The 17,942-nt window shown below is 67.4% G+C and overlaps 3 protein-coding genes across 6 annotated transcripts in view; all 3 read right to left on the bottom strand.

The window, feature by feature from the left end:
- Nucleotides 1-1,415: 1,415 nt before the first annotated feature.
- Nucleotides 1,416-7,026, bottom strand: LOC113984502 (perilipin-3-like). Of its 2 annotated transcripts, none has more exons than XM_027714563.2 (8): nt 6,939-7,026; nt 5,328-5,385; nt 4,859-5,054; nt 3,369-3,451; nt 2,986-3,283; nt 2,390-2,580; nt 2,148-2,300; nt 1,416-2,054 (listed from the first exon to the last, which is right to left on the bottom strand). In XM_027714563.2, the coding sequence occupies exons 2-8, from the start codon at nt 5,376-5,378 to the stop codon at nt 1,716-1,718; spliced, it is 1,311 nt and encodes a 436-aa protein (XP_027570364.1). In that variant the 5' UTR covers nt 5,379-5,385; nt 6,939-7,026; the 3' UTR covers nt 1,416-1,715. The 2 variants fall into 2 exon arrangements, with proteins under 2 accessions (XP_027570364.1, XP_027570365.1); XM_027714564.2 differs by lacking the exon at nt 6,939-7,026 and adding an exon at nt 5,670-5,708.
- A 385-nt stretch (nt 7,027-7,411) lies between these two features.
- LOC113984501 (perilipin-3-like) lies at nt 7,412-12,999 on the bottom strand. 3 transcript variants are annotated; one of them, XM_027714555.2, is made up of 8 exons: nt 12,964-12,999; nt 12,062-12,122; nt 11,787-11,982; nt 10,362-10,444; nt 10,113-10,278; nt 9,023-9,306; nt 8,828-8,941; nt 7,412-7,976 (listed from the first exon to the last, which is right to left on the bottom strand). In XM_027714555.2, exons 2-8 carry the CDS (start codon nt 12,110-12,112, stop codon nt 7,554-7,556), a joined length of 1,317 nt encoding a protein of 438 aa, XP_027570356.1. In that variant the 5' UTR covers nt 12,113-12,122; nt 12,964-12,999; the 3' UTR covers nt 7,412-7,553. The 3 variants fall into 3 exon arrangements, with proteins under 3 accessions (XP_027570356.1, XP_039236825.1, XP_027570359.1); XM_039380891.1 differs by having other exon boundaries at nt 9,023-9,303; XM_027714558.2 differs by having other exon boundaries at nt 12,068-12,122.
- A 1,304-nt stretch (nt 13,000-14,303) lies between these two features.
- SEMA6B (semaphorin 6B) overlaps nt 14,304-17,942 on the bottom strand; it is a 28,588-nt gene continuing 24,949 nt past the window's right edge. Inside the window, exons 13-17 of the mRNA XM_039380906.1 lie at nt 17,746-17,940; nt 16,847-16,987; nt 16,528-16,605; nt 16,293-16,351; nt 14,304-16,220 (exon numbers count right to left, since the gene is read on the bottom strand). Of these exons, the coding sequence (XP_039236840.1) occupies nt 15,229-16,220; nt 16,293-16,351; nt 16,528-16,605; nt 16,847-16,987; nt 17,746-17,940 (1,465 nt within the window). The 3' untranslated portion in view covers nt 14,304-15,228. The remainder of the gene's footprint in view (nt 16,221-16,292; nt 16,352-16,527; nt 16,606-16,846; nt 16,988-17,745; nt 17,941-17,942) is intronic.

The raw sequence follows: 17,942 nt of genomic DNA, 5'->3' as shown, positions 1-17,942 counted from the left end.
CTAATGAAAAACACCAGGAGCCCTCCGAGTCTCTTTGTGGTTGGGATGAGGGGAGGGAAGGGTTGGGGCTGGAAAACACCCCAGTGGGTCCCTCAATTCCCTCTGGACCAGGACCAGGCTGCCATGGATGCCCCTGGCTGGGCTGGGCAGCCAAACTTGGCACCTTTGCTGAGCTCTTCCTCAGCTCCAGGGGCTGCTCCAAGCCCCTTTTCCCACCATCATCCTCCTCCCTCCAGCCAGAGGGAGCTGCTGGAGCTGGATCCTTCTGCCCCAGGGGCAGCAGGAGGGCTGGGCACCAACTTTTGGGGTAAAAACAGAATAAAACCGGTGTGTTCTCATTAAGTGCCCCAGGAAGGGACTCGGGGCACCCTCCTACCCCGTGCTGGGCACCAGCTCTGGCTCTTGGTCTCTTTGCTCTTTTGCAACAGCTCCAGAGCTTTTTCTTTCCAGGTCCAACAAAGACATTCCCGGCTCCTCTTTGTGCCCAGACCCCGAGGGAGGATCCCCAGCCCCCCTTTGGAGGCTTGGCCTTTTCCAAGGGCTGATTTCACAAAACCCAAATAAAACCCCAGAAAAAACCCCCCCACACACACCATGTGCCTCTTGCCCAACTGCCTGGAATGGGGAGGTTTTTCCAGAGGGTCAGGCCCATCCTTGGGGTGGGAAAGATGTTGGGGCAACCCAGACCCCAAGAGTGGGACATCCCCCTGGCTCAGGGGGGTTTGGGGGTGGATGTGGGGGGGGGACACACCATGTCCAGCTCGAATCCCTTTGGCTGCAGCCAATGGAATAACAAACACCCAGGCACGACCTGAGCCGTGTTGGTGCCACCCAGGACGTGGTTTCAGCTGTGCCAGGTTGAATTTGGGGCACCCCCTGGGGCTGGGGGGGTGGGGGTGGCCTCGGTGCCATCCCCACTGCCAAGTGCTGCAGCGGGACCACCGCTGGGGCACGGGGGGCACGGGGGGCTGCTGGCAGGAGGGGTGGGCAGCTGGGGCACGTGGGGCGAGGGGACACCCACTGGGGGGGTCCTGGGGTCTGGCTCAGCCCCCACACTCAGCCCCAGCACCAGGACATTGGCACTGTGGGTGGGGGGTGGGTGACACCCCAGGGCATGAGATGGGGGGCACAGGGGGGGGCCTGTTGCCCCCAGTAAGGTGAGCAGGTCCTGCCCTGCACCCCCTCACTGCCAGACCCCCCCTCCCCAGGATGGGTCTGACTCAGCCCCTCCAGGACCCCCAGCTCCTGATCCCCCTGCCAGCCCTTCTCCTGCTCCCACCAGCACAGGGGACAGGCCGGGGGGGGCCCTGCCTGTGGAATGGGGGTCCCCAGGTCGTGGGGGGTGGGGGTTGTTCCTCCAGAGCCCCGATACCAACCCAACCCCCCCCCAACCCCTCCAAAGAAACCTCAGCCCAGTGCAAAACTAACCAGTTTATTGCTTCTTGGGCTGGTCTCACCCTACAAGAAAGGCACTGGGGGCACAGGGGACCCCTCCAGGGGGGCTGGAGGGGACCCCCAGCAGGCACTTGGGGGGTCCAAGGCATGTTCCTGCAGGGGACAAGGGACAGGGCAGGGGACAAGGGACAGAGCTGTGCGAGGGGGGGGCAGGCACAAGGTTAGGGGGGCAAGGTGGGCTTGGGGGAGGGGGGGGTTTAGATCTGCTCCTGCTGAGGCTTTTGGGGGGTGTGGGGAGGGCAGGGGCAGCCCAGAGGACGCTACTTTATCTCCACGGGGCGCTCGTTGGAGGGGGCGAAGGGTCCCACCAGCCACGTCAGGGGGGGGTTGGAGGCCACCTTCTCCACCAGCTCGTCCATCAGCTGCCGGGCACGGGTGGCGTGGGCACGGGCACGGGCCAGCACAGCCCCCGACAGGTCCTGCAGGGACCCGGCCGAGGCCAGGGCCGCCCGCAGCCCCTCCACGTTGTGCCGGACCTGCCCCGCCGTGTCCTGGATGCTGCCGGGCAGGCCCTGCAGGCCGAGCACCAGGGGCTGGCAGGAGCTCTGCAGCTGCTGGGCCAGCCCCTGCAGCATGGCCAGCGCGCCCGACTCCACCGTCTGCGGGGGGAAAACGGGCCGGTGAGGGCTGGGGAGGGCTGGGGGACGAGCCCCGGGTCACCCCCGCGGGGACACCCCCTGCCCTCCACCCACCTCCGGTGCCATCGGTGCCGCCGGAGCCGCCGGTGCCGCCGGGTCCTTGGTGGCAGCGCCCGGCTGCTTCATCCTCCACTCCAGCCACATCTGCTGCAGCTTCTCCTGCCCTCCCTGCAGCCGCTGGTCCACGCCCTGCTTCAGGTGCTCCACCTGGGAGAGAGGAGAGCCCACGGTGGGTGGGTGGGTGGGTGGGTGACACGCTGGGGTGACACACTGAGGGGCACGGGGATGGGTCCTACCAGGTCGAGGGCACGCTGGAGCTGTGCCAGCAGGTCCTGGCTGCTGTGGCGGGCGCTCTGCAGCTTGCCCAGCGAGTGCTGGAGGGCTCTGTGCTGCACCTTGCTGGACAGGGAGCCCAGGCGCACGAAGTAGCTCTGCTGCTGCTTCTGCTGCTCCGGCTCGAAGCCCTCCACGGCCGTGGCCAGCTTGGCTGAGGGACAGGAGCTGCTGAGGTGGCCCCACCACCACCACCACCTCCTGTCGAGCCTCCATCACCCTGCCCAGGCTCTGCCCACCCCTCCTACCTAATTTCTCGTGATTTCGACCGACATGAAATGAATATAAGGGGTTTTCTAATGAAAAACACCAGGAGCCCCCCCGAGTCTCTTTGTGGTTGGGATGAGGAGAGGGAAGGGTTGGGGCTGGAAAACACCCCAGTGGGTCCCTCAATTCCCGCTGGACCAGGACCAGGCTGCCATGGATGTCCCTGGCTGGGCTGGGCAGCCAAACTTGGCACCTTTGCTGAGCTCTTCCTCAGCTCCAGGGGCTGCTCCAAGCCCCTTTTCCCACCATCATCCCACGACACGTCTCCGGGGGGTCGGGATCAGCCGCTCACCCAGCTCCTCGTTGGTCATGGGCAGGTAATGGTCCACCAGCTCCTCCGACTTCTCCAGCACGGAGCCCACCCCGCCGGCCACCATCTGGCCCACGGAGGAGCCCATGACGGTGCTGACCCCGCTGCTGACCGCCGACCTGGTCAGCTCCACGCCGCCCTGCACGGCCCCCCGGGTCATGTCCACCACGCCGGTCACCCGGCTGGTCACGGCGTCCCTGGCGCCGGCCACGGTGCTGCTCAGCACGTCCCGGGCCCCCGTCACCGTGGAGGTCACCAGGAGCTTGGTGTCCGAGATGAGCTGGGAGGGGACACCCACAGCCCCCCGTCAGGCGCTGCTGGGGGGTCCCCCCTGCGTGTTTGCCCACCCCACCCACCCCTGGTACCTTCTCAGGGGGCTGCTGCAGGATGGGCAGCTTCTCCTCCAGCTTGTCCAGCCCTTTGCAGGCCAATTCGTTGGCGCTGGAAACTGGGGACGGGAAAAGAGCTGGGTTAAACCTCCCCCTGCCCTGAGCAGCAGCTCTGCTGGGGACGGGTTTTGGGGCAACCCAAAACTCGTGGGCTGTTTTCCCTCCCGTCTTCTTGTCCAGCTTCTCCAGCCCTTCGTTCCTCGGTGATATAAACAGGATGTGAGACCAGAGGATTCCTCTCCTGCTGCCTTGCAAGAGCCCTTTTTTGGGTACCCCAGAATTCATGGGGTGCTGTTCCCCCCTCCCAGCTTCTCCTCCAGCTTCTGCAGCCCTTTGCAGGCAGATTTGGGGGCAGTGGGAGCCAGAGGTATGAAAACAGATTATTCCTCTCCTGCTGCCTTGCATGAGCTCTGCCAGGGCCAGGTTTTGGGTACCCCAAGGGGTGCTGCTCCCTCCAGCTCCTGCTCCAGCTTCTCCAGCCCTTTGCAGGTGTAATTTTTGGTGAAAGGAACCAGAAATGAGAAAACAGCTTTTCCCACTCCTGCTGCCTTGCAGGAGGCTCTGCTGGGGCCAATTCCTGGGGTACCCCAAAATCCACAGGGTGTTGCCCCCGCCCTGGCTTCTCCTCCAACTTCTCCAGCCCTCTATTCCTTGGCAATAAAAACTAGAGGTGTGAAAGCAGATCATTCCTCTCCCGCTGCCTTGCAGGAGCTCTGCCAGGGACAGCTTTTGGGTACCCCAGAATTCACAGGGTGCTGCTCCCCCAGCCCAGCTTCTCCCTCAGCTCCCCCAGCCCTTTGCAGGTGTATTTGGGGGTGGTGAAAACCAGAGATAAGAAAACAACTTTCCCCTCTCCTGCTGCCTTGCAGGAGGCTCTGCTGTGTCCAGTCTGGGCACACCCCAAAACTCAGGGGGTGCTGCCCCCGCCTCATCTCCTCCAGCCCTTTATTTCTTGGTGATTTAAACCAGAGACATGACAGCAGATCGTTCCTCTCCTGCCTTGCAAGAGCTCTGTGAGAGCCAGCTTTTGGGCCTCCCAAAAACTCACGGGGTGCTCGTCCTTCCCCAGCTTCTCCTCCAGGTCTGTTTGTGGGTGGTGGAAACCAGAGATAAGAAAACAGCTTTTCTCTCTCCTGCTGCCTCGCAGGAGCTCTGTGAGAGCCAGTTTTGGGGGACCCCCAGCCCCTGTGGGGTGATCTCCAGCCCTTTCTCCCTTGGCCATATAAACCTGACACACAAACCCACATCACCCCTCCCCTGCTGCCTCGCAGGAGCTCTGCTACAGCCAGTTTTCCATCACCCCAGAACTCAGGGGGTGCTGCTCCAGCCCTTTCCCCCTCGGTCACACAAAGCTGACACACCAACCCGGATCATCCCCCTGCTGCCGCCTCACCGGAGCTCTGCCAGGGCGACTTTTGGGGCGCTCCCCGTCCCCGTGGGGTGCTGTCCCTCTGCCCCCCACTCACTCTGTGGCTCCAGCCGGGTGAGGAGGGGCTGGGCCCCGCTCACGGCCGCCGCCGTCAGCGTCTTCACCCCCTTCTCGGCGGCATCGCAGACGGAGCGGACGTAGGGGTGGCTCTCCTTGGTGGAGCTGTAGGCGCTGGACACCATGTCGTAGGCAGAGCTCACCAGGGGCAGGTTGGCCACGCGCGTCCCGATGCTCTGGGGGGGCGTGGGAGGAGTCAGGGTGGGGGTGATGGACCCCAAATCTCACAGGGGACCCCCAAATCTCACAGGGGACCCCCAAATCTCACAGGGGACGGGGCGTACTCTGTGCCCCCACCCGCCCAGGGATGGTTTTGGGGGGCTCCCGGGGCTCTCCCAGCCTTGTGAAGGAACAAAGCAGAGTCCCGTCCCCGAGCAAGACAGGACGTGTTTTGGGATGAACCCCCTCCCTCCCCCCCAAGCCGCCCCCCCCTCCTTTCCTCCACTGACCTGCTGCTCCTCCGCCTTGGGCTGCGCCGTCGCGGGCTCGGGGGTGGCCATGGTGGGGCTGGGGGGGACGGGACAGGACCGTGAGTGGGGTCAGACCCCCCCCCACCACTCCCCTCAAACCCCCCGGATGGGGGAACCCAAAGTTTCCCACTCCGTGGGCCGGGGCTGCTCCCACGCGGTTGGGAAAACCCGGGACAGGGGGGGCCCGGGGACCGGCACCGGGACCGGGATCTGGACCGGGACCAGGATCGGGATCGCAATCGAAAGCGGAACAGGGACTGCGATCGAAAATGGCATCCCAATCGGGATCGGGATCGGGACCGGGATATGGATCGGGCTCACCGCTGGTGGCTCCGCTGGGTTCGGCTCCGCTCGGCTCGCCTGTGGCTCGGGGCTCGCCCCGCTCCTCCCCAGCGCCCTTTATACCCCCGGAGCCCGGCCCCGAGCGCATGTGACCGGAGCCGCCCAGCGGGGCCGGCCCGGGGCGCACCGGGAGCACCGACCGGCGGGGCCGCGACCGCGGAGAACCGGGGCTGGGATCCCCCCGGCACCGGGATTGGGATCCTCCCGGCACCGGGATTGGGATCCCCTCGGGGACCGGGGCTGGGGTCCCCCCGGCACCGGGATTGGGATCCCCCCGGCACCGGGATTGGGATCCCCTCGGGACCGGGATCGGGATCCCCTCGGGGACCGGGGCTGGGGTCCCCCCGGCACCGGGATTGGGATCCCCTCGGGACCGGGATCGGGATCCCCTCGGGACCGGGATCGGGATCCCCTCGGGGACCGGGGCTGGGATCCCCCCAGGACCGGGATTAGTATCCCCCCGGGACCCGGCTGCAGCCCCCCGAGAACCGTCTGCATCGAGTCCCCCTCCCAGCACCGGGACTGGGCTGCACTGACCCCCCGGTAGCGGATCCTTGGGAATAGGCTGCACTGACCCCCCGGTACCGGATCCTCGGGAATAGGCTGCACTGATCCCCCCCCAGTACCAGATCCTCGGGAATGGGCTGCACTGACCCCCCAGTACCGGATCCCCCTGGAATGGGCTGCACTGACCCCACCCCAGTACAGGATCCCCCGGGAATGGGCTGCACTGACCCCACCCCAGTACCGGATCCCCCTGGAATGGGCTGCACTGACCCCACCCCAGTACAGGATCCCCCTGGAAGGGCCTGCACTGACCCCAAGTACCGGATCCCCCAGGAAGGGTTGCACCCGACCCCCCCCCGGTACCGGATCCCCCAGGAATGGGCTGCATTGACACCCCCCCGGTACTGGATCCCCCAGGAATGGGCTGCATTGACACCCCCCCGGTACTGGATCCCCCAGGAATGGGCTGCACCGACACCCCCTCGGGACCGGGACTCCCCCAGCCTGGTCTACACCGACCCCCCGGGCCCCCATTCCCCAGGATCAGGCTGCACTGACACCCCCACCCGGACCCAGATCCCCTCCCCCGGGCACTGGAGCCCCCCCAGGAGCCCCCCCAGGATCCCCCACACCGACCTTCCCCACACTGAGCCCCCAGGACAAACCATGCCCTGAAACCCCCCCCGGCCCCCTTCCCCTCGTGGGGATCCCCCAGAACGGGGGTCCCAGTGCTCCCCACACCTGGTCAGGGCAGATGGTCCGACTGGTCCCGGTGGGTGCCGGTGGCAGGAGGGGGCACAGTCACGGAGCGCCCGGTGTCACCCACTGGGTGCTGTGACCACGCTGTGCCTGTGATGTCGGGGACACCCCGGGGCTGTGGTGACAACGGGGACAAAGTTCAGTGCCACACGGCCGCGGGGCACAGTCCAGGTGGCACCCTGTGGCACCCTCAGTCCCAGCACCTCACTGGCACCCACCCCGCTCTCCCAGCCCTGTGTTGGGACCCTCCCTGGGGGTGCCCCCCGCTCTGCCACCCGTGCCGAGCCCCCCCTTGGGTGGGCCCAAGGCACCACAACAAGCTCTGAGTCATTTTTAAGGCCAAAACAAGTTGTTTTCTTCCTCTTTCAACTGGTTTGAAGCCGTTAAAAGACACGAAATCCCAACACTCCCAGGGCTTGGGGACGGGCACAGGCCGCGCCCTCCACGTGCCACCGTGCCACCGTTCCCACACGAGTCCCTGGCAGCGACATCGGGGTCCCACGCTGGGTCACCAGGTCCATCCCATCAGGGTCGGGGTTCCCAGGCACGGGCACTCCCCCAGCCCCGCGGTGCCCGTGGCACTGAGGTGCCCGTGGCTCAGCGCTGGCTGCACACCCGCGGGGCAGCGGGCGCCTGGCGCGTCCCCCCGACGGTGACACAGCCCTCCCACTTGGCCATATCCACCGGGGCGTCCTCGGGGTACTCCACCAGCGCCGGGGCGAAGGGTCCCACGAGCCAGGGCAGGGGCGTGTGCTGCCCCACGTGCTCCAGCAGCTCCTCGACGCCCAGCTGTGCCCGCGCCACCCCGTCCCGGCTCTGCGCCAGCACCAGCTCAGACAGGTCGTGGAAGGAGCGGGCGCGGGCCAGGGCGGCCTGGACGCCCTCCACGCCGTGCCGGACGTGCCCCGCCGTCTCCTGGACGCTGCTGGGGAAGGCCCGGGCGCCGGAGGCCAGGCGGGCACAGGCGCCGTGGAGCTGCTGCAGGAGCCCCCGGAGCATGACCAGGGCCCGGGCCTCCACCTGCGGGGCACCGGCGGGCACGGGGGGCTCCAGAGGGGCTCCAGACCTTGGTGTCCTCCATGGGTACGGCCCCCCCACCCCATCCCGTGGTGTCCTGGCCCCCCAACCATCCTGTGGTGCCTTGGCCCCCCAACCCATCCTGTGGTGCCTTGGCCCCCCACCCCATACCATGGTGTCCTGGCCCCACAACCCATCCTGTGGTGCCCTGGCCCCCCACCCTATACCGTGGTGTCTTGGCCCCCTCAACCCATCCCATGATGTCCTCCACGGGTACAGCCCCCCACCCCGTCCCATCCCTTGGTCTCCTCCATGGGCAAGGTCCCCATCCCATCCCTTGGTGTCCTCCATGGCCATGGCCCCTACCCCATATCCTGATGTCCTCCCCAGTCACGGCCCCTCACCCCAGACCTCACTGTCTTCCAAGCCCAGGGTGTCCTTCATGGGCATGGTTCCTCTCCCCATCCCCACCTTGGTGTCCTCCACAGGCACAGCCCTCATAACTCACTGTCCCCCACCCCATCCCTTGGTCTCCTCCACGGGCATGGTCCCCCTCCTGCATCTTGATGTCCTCCACAGCCGTGGCCCCTCACCCCACACCTCACTTCCAAGGCCATAGCACCCCACCCCACCCTCAGTGTCTTCCCTGGGTACCCCTGCCCTGTACCTTGGTCTCCTCCATGGGCGTGGCCCCCCACCCCAATACTTTGGTGTCCTCCATGGCCACAGCCCCCCACCCCCTATCTGGGTGTCCTCCACAGCCACGGTCCCCTGTCCCACACCTCGATGTCTTCCACGGACACAGCCCACCCCTCCATCCCCGGGTGTCCCCCGAGGTGCCCCCCATGCCATACCTCGCTCTCCTCCATGGGCACACCCTCCTGCCGGCTCCACTCCAGCCACAGCCGGTGGAGTCTCTCCCGGGTGCCGCTCCGGGGCCCGTCGGAGCCGCGCTGCCCCTCCTCGATCTGGGGGAGGTTCAGCCAGGTGGGAGCACACCCAGGGGGTGCCGGGGCTGCCCTGGGGTTCCCCGTGTGCCACGTCCTTACCAGCTGGATGAGGTGGTGGAGCTGTGCCAGCAGGTGCTGGGCGCTGTGCCGTGCCCGCCGCAGCTCGCCCAGCGAGCGCCGCAGGGCCCGGTGCCGCAGCTCGGCCGACAGGGAGCCCACGCGGACAAAGCAGCTCTGCCACCGCCTCTGCCGCCCCGGCGGGGACACCACCGGGCCCGGGGCCACCTCTGAGCCTGCTGTGCCCATCTCTGGGCCCCGGGCCACCTCAGTGCCTGCTGTGCCCACCTCCGTGCCCTGGGTCACCTGTGCACCTGCTGTGGCTGCTGTGGGACCAGGGGTGAGGATGGCGTGGATGGACCATCCTGTGCCAGGCACTGGATCACCCCATGCTGGGCACTGGATCACCCTGCACCAGGCACTGGATCCACCCCACACCGGGTACTGGATCACCCCATGCCCAGCACTGGATCACCCCGCAGCAGGTACTGGATCACCCCATGCCCAGCACTGGTGTGATCCCTGCACCAGGTACTGGATCGCCCCATAGTGGGCACTGGATCACCCCATGCCCAGCACTGGATCCACCCCACACCAGGTCACCCCACACCAGGCACTGGATCACCCCATGCCCAGCACTGGATCAGCAGGCACTGGATCACCCCATACCAGGCACTGGAACACCCCACACCAGGCACTGGATCACCCCATGCTGGGCACTGGATCACCAGGTACTGGATCACCCTGCACCAGGCACTGGGATGATCCCCTCGAGCTCCAGGGTCACAGGGCTGCCCACCCACGGGATGCTTGGCCACCAGGCCACATGGAGGTGTCACCACAAAGCCCGGTGTCACCTCTGTGCCACAGGGCCAGCTCTGCCCCCCTGTGCCAAGCTATAAATACCCAGCTGGGCAGCACAGGACTATATTTGCCTCAGGTTTCCAGGTGAGAGTTCACCAGTGCCCTGGACGGGGACTGTGCCCTGCACGGTGTCACAGTGACCACGCTGCCCTGGCACCGCCACGGGGGGCTGAGCACGGCCCAGGGGCACCACGGGCGGGGATCCCAGGAGGGGTTTGCACCCCCAAATCCGGGAGACGGTGCCTGTGACGGCACGGTGGGCACTCACCCAGCTCCTCCTCCGTCCCGGGAAGGTACCTGCCCACCAGCTGCTCCGGTCTCCCCAGCACTGTGCCCACCCCCGTGACCAGCAGCCGCCCCACGCGGGTGCCCGTCACGGTGCCGAGCGTCCTGGCCACCACCCCGCTCACCAGCTCCCTGGTCCCGGCCACCACCTGCGAGGGCACAGCACAGGGCAGCCTCACCCTTCAGTGGCCCCAGCACCGGACCCCCCTGCAGCCCCTCGGGGGGACGTTACCCTCTCAGGGGGCTGCTGCAGGATGGGCAGCTTCTCCTCCAGCTTGTCCAGCCCTTTGCAGGCCAATTCGTTGGCGCTGGAAACTGGGGACGGGAAAAGAGCTGGGTTAAACCTCCCCCTGCCCTGAGCAGCAGCTCTGCTGGGGGTGGGTTTTGGGGCAACCCAAAACTCGTGGGGTGTTTTCCCTCCCGTCTTCTTGTCCAGCTTCTCCAGCCCTTCGTTCCTTGGTGATATGAACTGGATGTGAGACCAGAGGATTCCTCTCCTACTGCCTTGCAAGAGCCCTTTTTTGGGTACCCCAGAATTCATGGGGTGCTGCTCCCCCCTCCCAGCTTCTCCTCCAGCTTCCGCAGCCCTTTGCAGGCAGATTTGGGGGCAGTGGGAGCCAGAGGTATGAAATCAGATTATTCCTCTCCTGCTGCCTTGCACTAGCTCTGTGAGAACCAGCTCCTGGGGTACCCCAAAACTCAGGGGGTGTTTCCCCTTCATCTTTTCCTCCAGCTTCTCCACCCCTTTATTCCTTGGCCATATAAACCTGATACACAAACCCAGTTCATCCCTCTGCTGCTGCCTCACAAGAGTTTTGTGGAAGTGAGTTTTGGGCTCCCCCAGCCCCTGTGGGGTGTTTTCCACCCCTTTATTCCTTGGTCACATAAATCTGACACACAAACCCAGTTCATCCCTCTGCTGCTGTCTCACAAGAGCTCTGCAAGGGCTGATTTTCCATCACCCCTGAACTCATGGAGTGCTGCCTCCCCCCTCAGCTTCTCCAGCCCTTTCTCCCTTGGCCATATAAACCTGACACACAAACCCAGATCATCCCTCTGTTGCTGCCTCACAGGAGCTCTGTGAGAGCCAGTTTTGGGGGACCCCCCAGCCCCTCTGGGGTGATCTCCAGCCCTTTCTCCCTTGGCCATATAAACCTGACACACAAACTCGGTTCATCCCTCTGCTGCTGCCTCACAGGAGCTCTGCTACAGCCAGTTTTCCATCACCCCAGAACTCAGGGGGTGCTGCATCTCCCTTCAGCTTCTCCAGCCCTTTCTCCCTTGGCCACATAAACCTGACACACAAACCCAGATCATCCCCCTGCTGCTGCCTCATCAGAGCTCTGCCAGGGCGAGTTTTGGGGTCCCCTGACCCCTGTGGGGTGATCTCCACCCCTTTCTCCCTTGGCCATATAAACCTGACACACAAACCCACATCACCCCTCCCCTGCTGCCTCGCAGGAGCTCTGCTACAGCCAGTTTTCCATCACCCCAGAACTCAGGGGGTGCTGCTCCAGCCCTTTCCCCCTCGGCCACACAAAGCTGACACACCAACCCCGATCATCCCCCTGCTGCCGCCTCACCGGAGCTCTGCCAGGGCGACTTTTGGGGCGCTCCCCGTCCCCGTGGGGTGCTGTCCCTCTGCCCCCCCACTCACTCTGTGGCTCCAGCCGGGTGAGGAGGGGCTGGGCCCCGCTCACGGCCGCCGCCGTCAGCGTCTTCACCCCCTTCTCGGCGGCCTGGCAGACGGAGCGGACGCAGGGGTGCCTCTCCTTGGTGCTCGCGTACGCCGCGGCCACGGCCCCGCAGGCACAGCTCACCAGGGCCAGGTTGGCCACGCGGGTCACCACGCTCTGGGGGGGCGGGCTGGCACTGAGGGAGGGTCCCCAGAGGCACCCGCAGCCCCCTCAAAGCCTCCCGTGCCCCCCCGACCTTCACCTCCGGCCCGTCCCGCGCCGGGACCGCGCCGTTTTCGGCCGACATGGCACCGTGGCTGTGGGGAGAGATGTTGGGGTGTCGTGGGTGGGTGAGCACAGTTGGGGGCTGAGACCCCCCCCAGGACCATCCCCCACAGCTCCTGCTGGCTGAGGGCTGAGACCCAGCAGCTCATGACATGAGTGGGAGCTGCTGGCGGCCTCTGAGCAGCTTGTGGAGTGTCACGGGGAGGGGGGCGCTGGACGGAGTTTGGGGGTGGGATTGGCCTCCTGCCCTGCCGGGAAGCCCTGGGATTGGGTCCCCTCAACCCCTCTTGAGTCCCCCCGTCCCCACCTGGGTCCGCCCCTTTTGGGGCCGGGGAGGGTGTGCGGGTGATTCAGCGGAAGCCGAGGAGGGTTTGTCTGTCAGGGAGGGTTTGTCTGTCTGTCGCAATCCCGCGCTGGGGACGTGCCGCCCGTCACCGTCCCCTCGGCCGGGGCAGCCCCGCGGGGAGCGGAACAGCCCCCCCGCCCCCCGGCAGCCCCTCCGCCCTTTGGGGTGTCCCTCTGCCCCCCCCCGCCCCCCGGCAGCCCCTCCGCCCTTTGGGGTGTCCCCCCCCCGGCCCGGCCCCGTGCCCCCCGGGGGGCGAGTTCTGGGGGGTCCCGGGGGGCTGCACGCAGGTCTCTGCGGGGCGCGGGTCCCCGGGGGTGTCCCCTTGAGTTTCCAGGGGTGTCCCCTCGGGCCCCTGGGGGCTATGGGGGTCCCTGGGGTGCTCCGGGGGACCCCGGGACTCTCGACCTCCCCCGGGACGCCCGGACTCCCCCCGGGACTTCCCAGACCCCTCCCGGAGCCCCCCCCGGGCCCCCCCGACCCCTCTCGTCACCCTCCAACTCCCGCCAAGCCCCGGGCTCGGTACTCACGGGGGGTGGGGGTTGGGTTCTGTCGCGACCCCCGGTCGCGATCACGACCCCCGGGCCCCGCCCAGCGCGAGGCACGGTTGGCCAATCAGAGGAGGGGCGGGGCCGCGTCTCCACCAATGAGGAGGGAGGGGCGGGGCGCGGGGCGGGGCCGGGGCTCTGTCCCGACACGTGGGCGCGGGTCGCGATCGTGCCCGGGGGTTCCGGGGACACCGGCGGGGACCCCCCGGCCCGGGGGGCGGACAAGGCCCGGCCAGAGCCCCGGGGGGACACCGGCCACCTTGCCACGTGTCCCCACGCTGAGGGACCCGATGGTTGGTGTACCCACCCTTCCCAGGTGTCCCTCCCCTTTCCAGGTGTCCCCATCCCCAGGAGTCCCCTTGCCATGTGTCCCCACGCCAAGGGACTCAGTGGCCAGTGTTGCCCCCCCCTCCAGGTGTCCCCCCTCCCTTGCCACGTGTCCCCACACCAAGAGACCCAATGGCCGGTGTCCCCACCCTCTCCAGGTGTCCTCACCCTCTCCAGGTGTCCCCACCCTCTCCAGGTGTCCCCACCCCCGGTGTCCCCACACCAAGAGACCCCAGGGCTGGTGTCCCCACCCCAAATGTCCCCATTCCAAAGGACCCAATGGCCAGTGTTCCCACCTCAGCTGTCCCCACCCCAGGTGTGTCCCCCCTCCCCCTTGGTGTCTCCACCTCAAATGTCCTCCCCCCAGGGGTCCCCCCATGCCAGATGTCCCCAATGCCACCCCAGGGGACCCAAAGACTGGTGTCCCCACCCCAAGGGGCCCAAGGCCAGGTGTCCCCATGCCAAACATCTCCCTACCAAATGTCCCCAGGCCAGGTGTCCCCAAGCAAAGTGACCTAAAGACAGGTGTCCCTTGCCCATCACCACCCCGGGCACCCAAGGGACCCCATGGCCGGTGTCCCCACCCCAGGTGTCCCCACCCCAAATATCTCAATGCCAAGTGTCCGGTGACATCTGTCCCTTCACCACATGTCCCCACCCCACATGTCCCGTGCCACCAAAGCCCCTCTGGGTGCCAGGTGTCCCCCAGACCCTGCGGGTGCTCTGGCCAGGGGACCTCAGTGCCCGGGGGGGGATGGCAGGGGGCGGTGGGTGACCCCCCCGTGGGGCACAGGATGGTCGGGAAAGGGACAGACGGGTGACACGGGTGGGAACACGGTGCTGGCACTGCCTTATCCCTGGGGAATTCGCCGGGAAAGTGGGATGGGGACCCTTGTGGGGCAGGAAGAGGGGATGGGAGCACGGGGAGCCCTGTGCCCTCCCCCCCAGCCGATCCCGGGTCCCGGGGGATGGGATGTAAAAAGTGGCCAAGGCGGCGGGGGGGAGTCGCCTCCCGTAACCGGGTGTTTATTGGGGCCGCGGGTACAGCCCGCGGGCGGCCGCATGCATGGCCGCGGGGGGGGGGGAGGCTCCCGCCGCCCCCCGCCCCTATTTACAGCCTGCCACCCCCTGGGGACCTGCCACCCCCCCCGGGGACCTGCCACCCCCCCCGCGACCCGCCACCCCGCGTGGGTGCCAGGCGGGGGTGGCACCGAAAGGGCACCCTTTGCCAGCAGAGAGTGGGTTCGGTGGGGACCCCCCCCCCCAGCCCCAGCGGTGCCCCCCCAGCCCGGCTGTGCTTTCCAGGAGGGGGTGCTGCGGGAGGGGTGGAAAAGCACCCCCCAAGCTGGCACCGAGCAGGGGTTGACCCCGGACTGGGGGCTGAGCGCACCCCATCCCCAGATAACACACACGCTTGGGGGGCCCCCACCCCCCCCCGCACCCCAAATGTTCACCACGTTCCATCACCACAACCAACGCACCCCGGTGGCCCCCCCGGGCCAGGTATCCCCTGGAGAGGGGGGGGTGGCAGCACCCAGAAGCCCCTCAGGGTGCCCCCGACGGGCGAGGGGCTGGGGGGCACCGCGCAGTGCCCGTGTCCGTGCGTCCATCCTGCTGCCCCCCAGGGATCCCCCTCCCAGGGTGCTGCGGGCCCTGAGTCCAGCCTGGGGAGGGGACACGATGGACGGACCCCCCTCCCCTCCCCCGGCATACGGGGCCAAGCAGCCGGAGCGCAGGGCACCGCCCCACGGCACCGGGGGACACCCCCAAACCCTCTCCGGGGGCACCCGGGGGGCGCCTGTCCCGCCCCTCACCCCACGCCCGCAGCTCCTGCCCGGCCACCCCCTCCCTGCCCCCAGGGAGCCGGGGGGGGCCCCCCATCAGTGTCCTGGCGAGGGGGACGCACGCAGGGTGGGCACCCTATTTCCCCGAGGGAGTCCGCTCCACGCCGTAGCGCAGGAGGTGGTGCAGGTCCGTCAGCGCCCGCGGGGTGCCCGGTGCCCGCGGGGCCCGCGGGGCCGTCCCCCCGTGCCGCCCGTAGCCGCCCGCCGCGGCCTCGCCGCTGTTGAACGTGTGGTTCCTCTTGAGGTGGGCGCCCGCGGGGCGGCCCGTGCCGTTGTTGGCGTTGAAGTTCAGCTGCTCGGGGTGCCAGGACGGCCCCTCGGCAAAGTCCCCCCCGTCCCCGCTGGGCGCCGAGACCACCCGCCGGCGCTCGGGGCTGGGGCGCGGCGTGCTGCCGAAATCGCCGTAGGAGCTGCGGGGCGGGCGCCGGGCGCCGGCGGCGGCGGGGTGGGGGTGCTGCCGGGCGCGGGGACCCTCCTGGGGGTCCCGACCCCAGTGCCCGTCACCTGAGGAGTCGCTGAGTTCGGCCTCCAGCTCCTGGTCCACCAGGATGGCGTGGCAGGAGAGGGGGATGCCCCGCTGCGCTCGGCCCGAGCCGCCGTGCCCGCGCCCGGCGCCGGCCGTGCCGGAGCCGCCCCCAGGGTCCCGCAAAGCCGCGTTGATGATGTTGTGGCTCTGCTCCCAGCTGCAGTTCTGGAGGGCGCCGGGGCAGCGCTTCTGCTGCAGCGGGGTCTGCTCCGGCGTGGGCAGCACCCCCGAGTCCAGGTCGTGCTGGGCCACCTTGCCCAGCTCCTTGGGCCACCCGTTGGGCATCAGCGGGGCCAGCAGGGCGCCGCGCGCCCGCCGCTCGCCCAGCCGGCTGACGCTCACCACCGACTCGCTGTGCGCCAGGATCGTCTCCTTGTCCTTGCGCCGCGCCAGCTCCTTGCGGTCGCGGTGCCCGATGAACCAGCACACGCTGAAGCCGGAGATCACGGCGCCGATCACGAAGGCGGCCACCGACGAGATCACCAGCAGGTTCACCGACACCAGCCCGTCCGGCTCGTCCACGAAGCTCTCGGTCACCAGCCCTGCGCGGCGGGGACGCGTCAGGGGACCCGCGGGGGCCGTGTCCCCGGGTCCCCTCCCGGCCCCGCACTCACCCTCGCACTCGCCCAGGTGGGACGTGCTGCCGCCGGCGATGTCCTGCTCGAAGGACGCCCTGGGGGTGTAAATAAGGGGGGGGTCAGAGGGTCCCAAATGGCCTGGGAGAGTCTCCCAGGTCCCTTCGGTGAGCTGTGAGTCTGTGGGGGCTCAGTGGTTGGGGGTTTCGAGAGCTGAGGCTCTCTGGGGACCCCACTGTCACCCCTCCGTGTCCCCCAGGCCTGGCTGCATTACCTGGGACTGGGCTCCAGGAAGACACAGGAGCCCTCCGATGTCCAGCCACAGTAGGGATCCCGGCTCCCGAGGCAGTTCCTGGCAGGGAGCAGAGACACTGGGATCAGCCCTGATGGGGGGGACACAACACCCCAGCCCCCCCAAGGGATCCCACACTGTGCTGTGCCTCGGTGTCCCCAGCCGTGCTCCCAGCCGTGCCGAGCCCATCCCAGCCAGATCCCGGCACGGGGTGAATTCCTGGGAGATGTGAAGGTGACCTGAACCCCCCCTGCCCCCTGCCCACCCCCCAGCCAGCCCTGCCCGCCCCGGGCACACTCACTTCATGCAGCCCGAGTGCTGCTGGCAGCGAGCCACGGGCACCCTGGCCACGCACGGGGGGAAAGCCAGGAGCAGGGACCCCGCTGCCTTGTCCAGCTCCAGCCCCAGGAGCCGCCGCTCGTCCTCCGTGTCCCGGCCACACCTGGGGACAGGGCAGAGCTCAGCGTGGTCCGTGGGGCCCACCATGGAGCTGGGCCCAGCTTAGGCTGGTCCACAGGAGGTTGTGTCACCCATTCCCCCACCCTGTTCCTTCCCCTGCTCTTGCATCCATCTGACCCATTGTCTCCATCCATCCATCCATCCCTCCATTCATCCATCCCTCCATTCATCCCTCCATCCATCCCTCCATTCATCCATCCCTCCATTCATCCATCCCTCCATCCATCCATCCATCCATCCATCCATCCCCAAACACATCATTCCCCCTCCCAGTCACCTTGCAACTGTCAATCAATCCCTCCCTAAACATCACACCCACCCACCCACCCATCCATCCATCCAAACACCCCCATCCATTCACTGCTCACTCACCCGCCCATCCAATGACTCCATCATCCATCCACCCATCCATCCATCCATCCATCCATCCATCCATCCATCCAACTACTCAACCAACCATCCACCCACCCATCTGACCATCCAGAGGAACATCCATCCACTCATCCACCCATCCATCCCTCCACCCATCCATCCATCCATCCATCCATCCATCCATCCACTTGTCTGTCCATGCCTCCCTCCACCCCTCCATCCATCCATCCATCCATCCATCCATCCACCCATCCACTCATCCATCCCTCCACCCATCCCTCCATCCCTCCCTCCCTCCCTCCCCCCCCTCACCACTCTGACCATCCCCCCCCAGCCTCCCAGCTCCCTGCCCCCCCTCCCAGCTCCCACCTCCCGGGCTGGTAGGTCTCAAACTCCTCCAGGAAGACGCTCTGGCTGCCGGGGGCGGTGGCCGTGGTGGCGCTGGTGGCGTTGGGCAGGATGAGGAACTTGAGGACGGTGCCGGTGCTGGAGCCCAGGAACACCACGGTTTGGTTGCCCCACGGCCCCGCCGCCGTGTCCACCACGATCCTGCGGAGCTGGTACCT

Source organism: Pipra filicauda, unplaced genomic scaffold (genome assembly GCF_003945595.2).
Source record: "Pipra filicauda isolate LSUMZ 115617 unplaced genomic scaffold, ASM394559v2 scaffold1093_size54856_pilon, whole genome shotgun sequence".
NCBI classification, from domain to species: domain Eukaryota; kingdom Metazoa; phylum Chordata; class Aves; order Passeriformes; family Pipridae; genus Pipra; species Pipra filicauda.
The sequence above is the reverse complement of the archived record's forward strand: the minus strand, read 5'-3'. Positions and strand labels throughout refer to the sequence as shown.

Excerpts from the sequence above, each read along its gene's own strand:
- LOC113984502 (XM_027714563.2), bottom strand. The coding sequence starts at position 5,378 with ATGGCCACCCCCGAGCCCGCGACGGCGCAGCCCAAGGCGGAGGAGCAG. Across the intron at positions 5,055-5,327 it reads CCAAGGCGGAGGAGCAGCAG|AGCATCGGGACGCGCGTGGC; the intron begins GTCAGTGGAGGA and ends ACGCCCCCCCAG. Across the intron at positions 3,284-3,368 it reads TGCAGCAGCCCCCTGAGAAG|CTCATCTCGGACACCAAGCT; the intron begins GTACCAGGGGTG and ends GTCCCCTCCCAG.
- LOC113984501 (XM_027714555.2), bottom strand. The coding sequence starts at position 12,112 with ATGTCGGCCGAAAACGGCGCGGTCCCGGCGCGGGACGGGCCGGAGGTG. Across the intron at positions 11,983-12,061 it reads GGGACGGGCCGGAGGTGAAG|AGCGTGGTGACCCGCGTGGC; the intron begins GTCGGGGGGGCA and ends CCGCCCCCCCAG. Across the intron at positions 7,977-8,827 it reads TGCCCATGGAGGAGAGCGAG|GTGGAGGCCCGGGCCCTGGT; the intron begins GTATGGCATGGG and ends GGTGCCCCGCAG.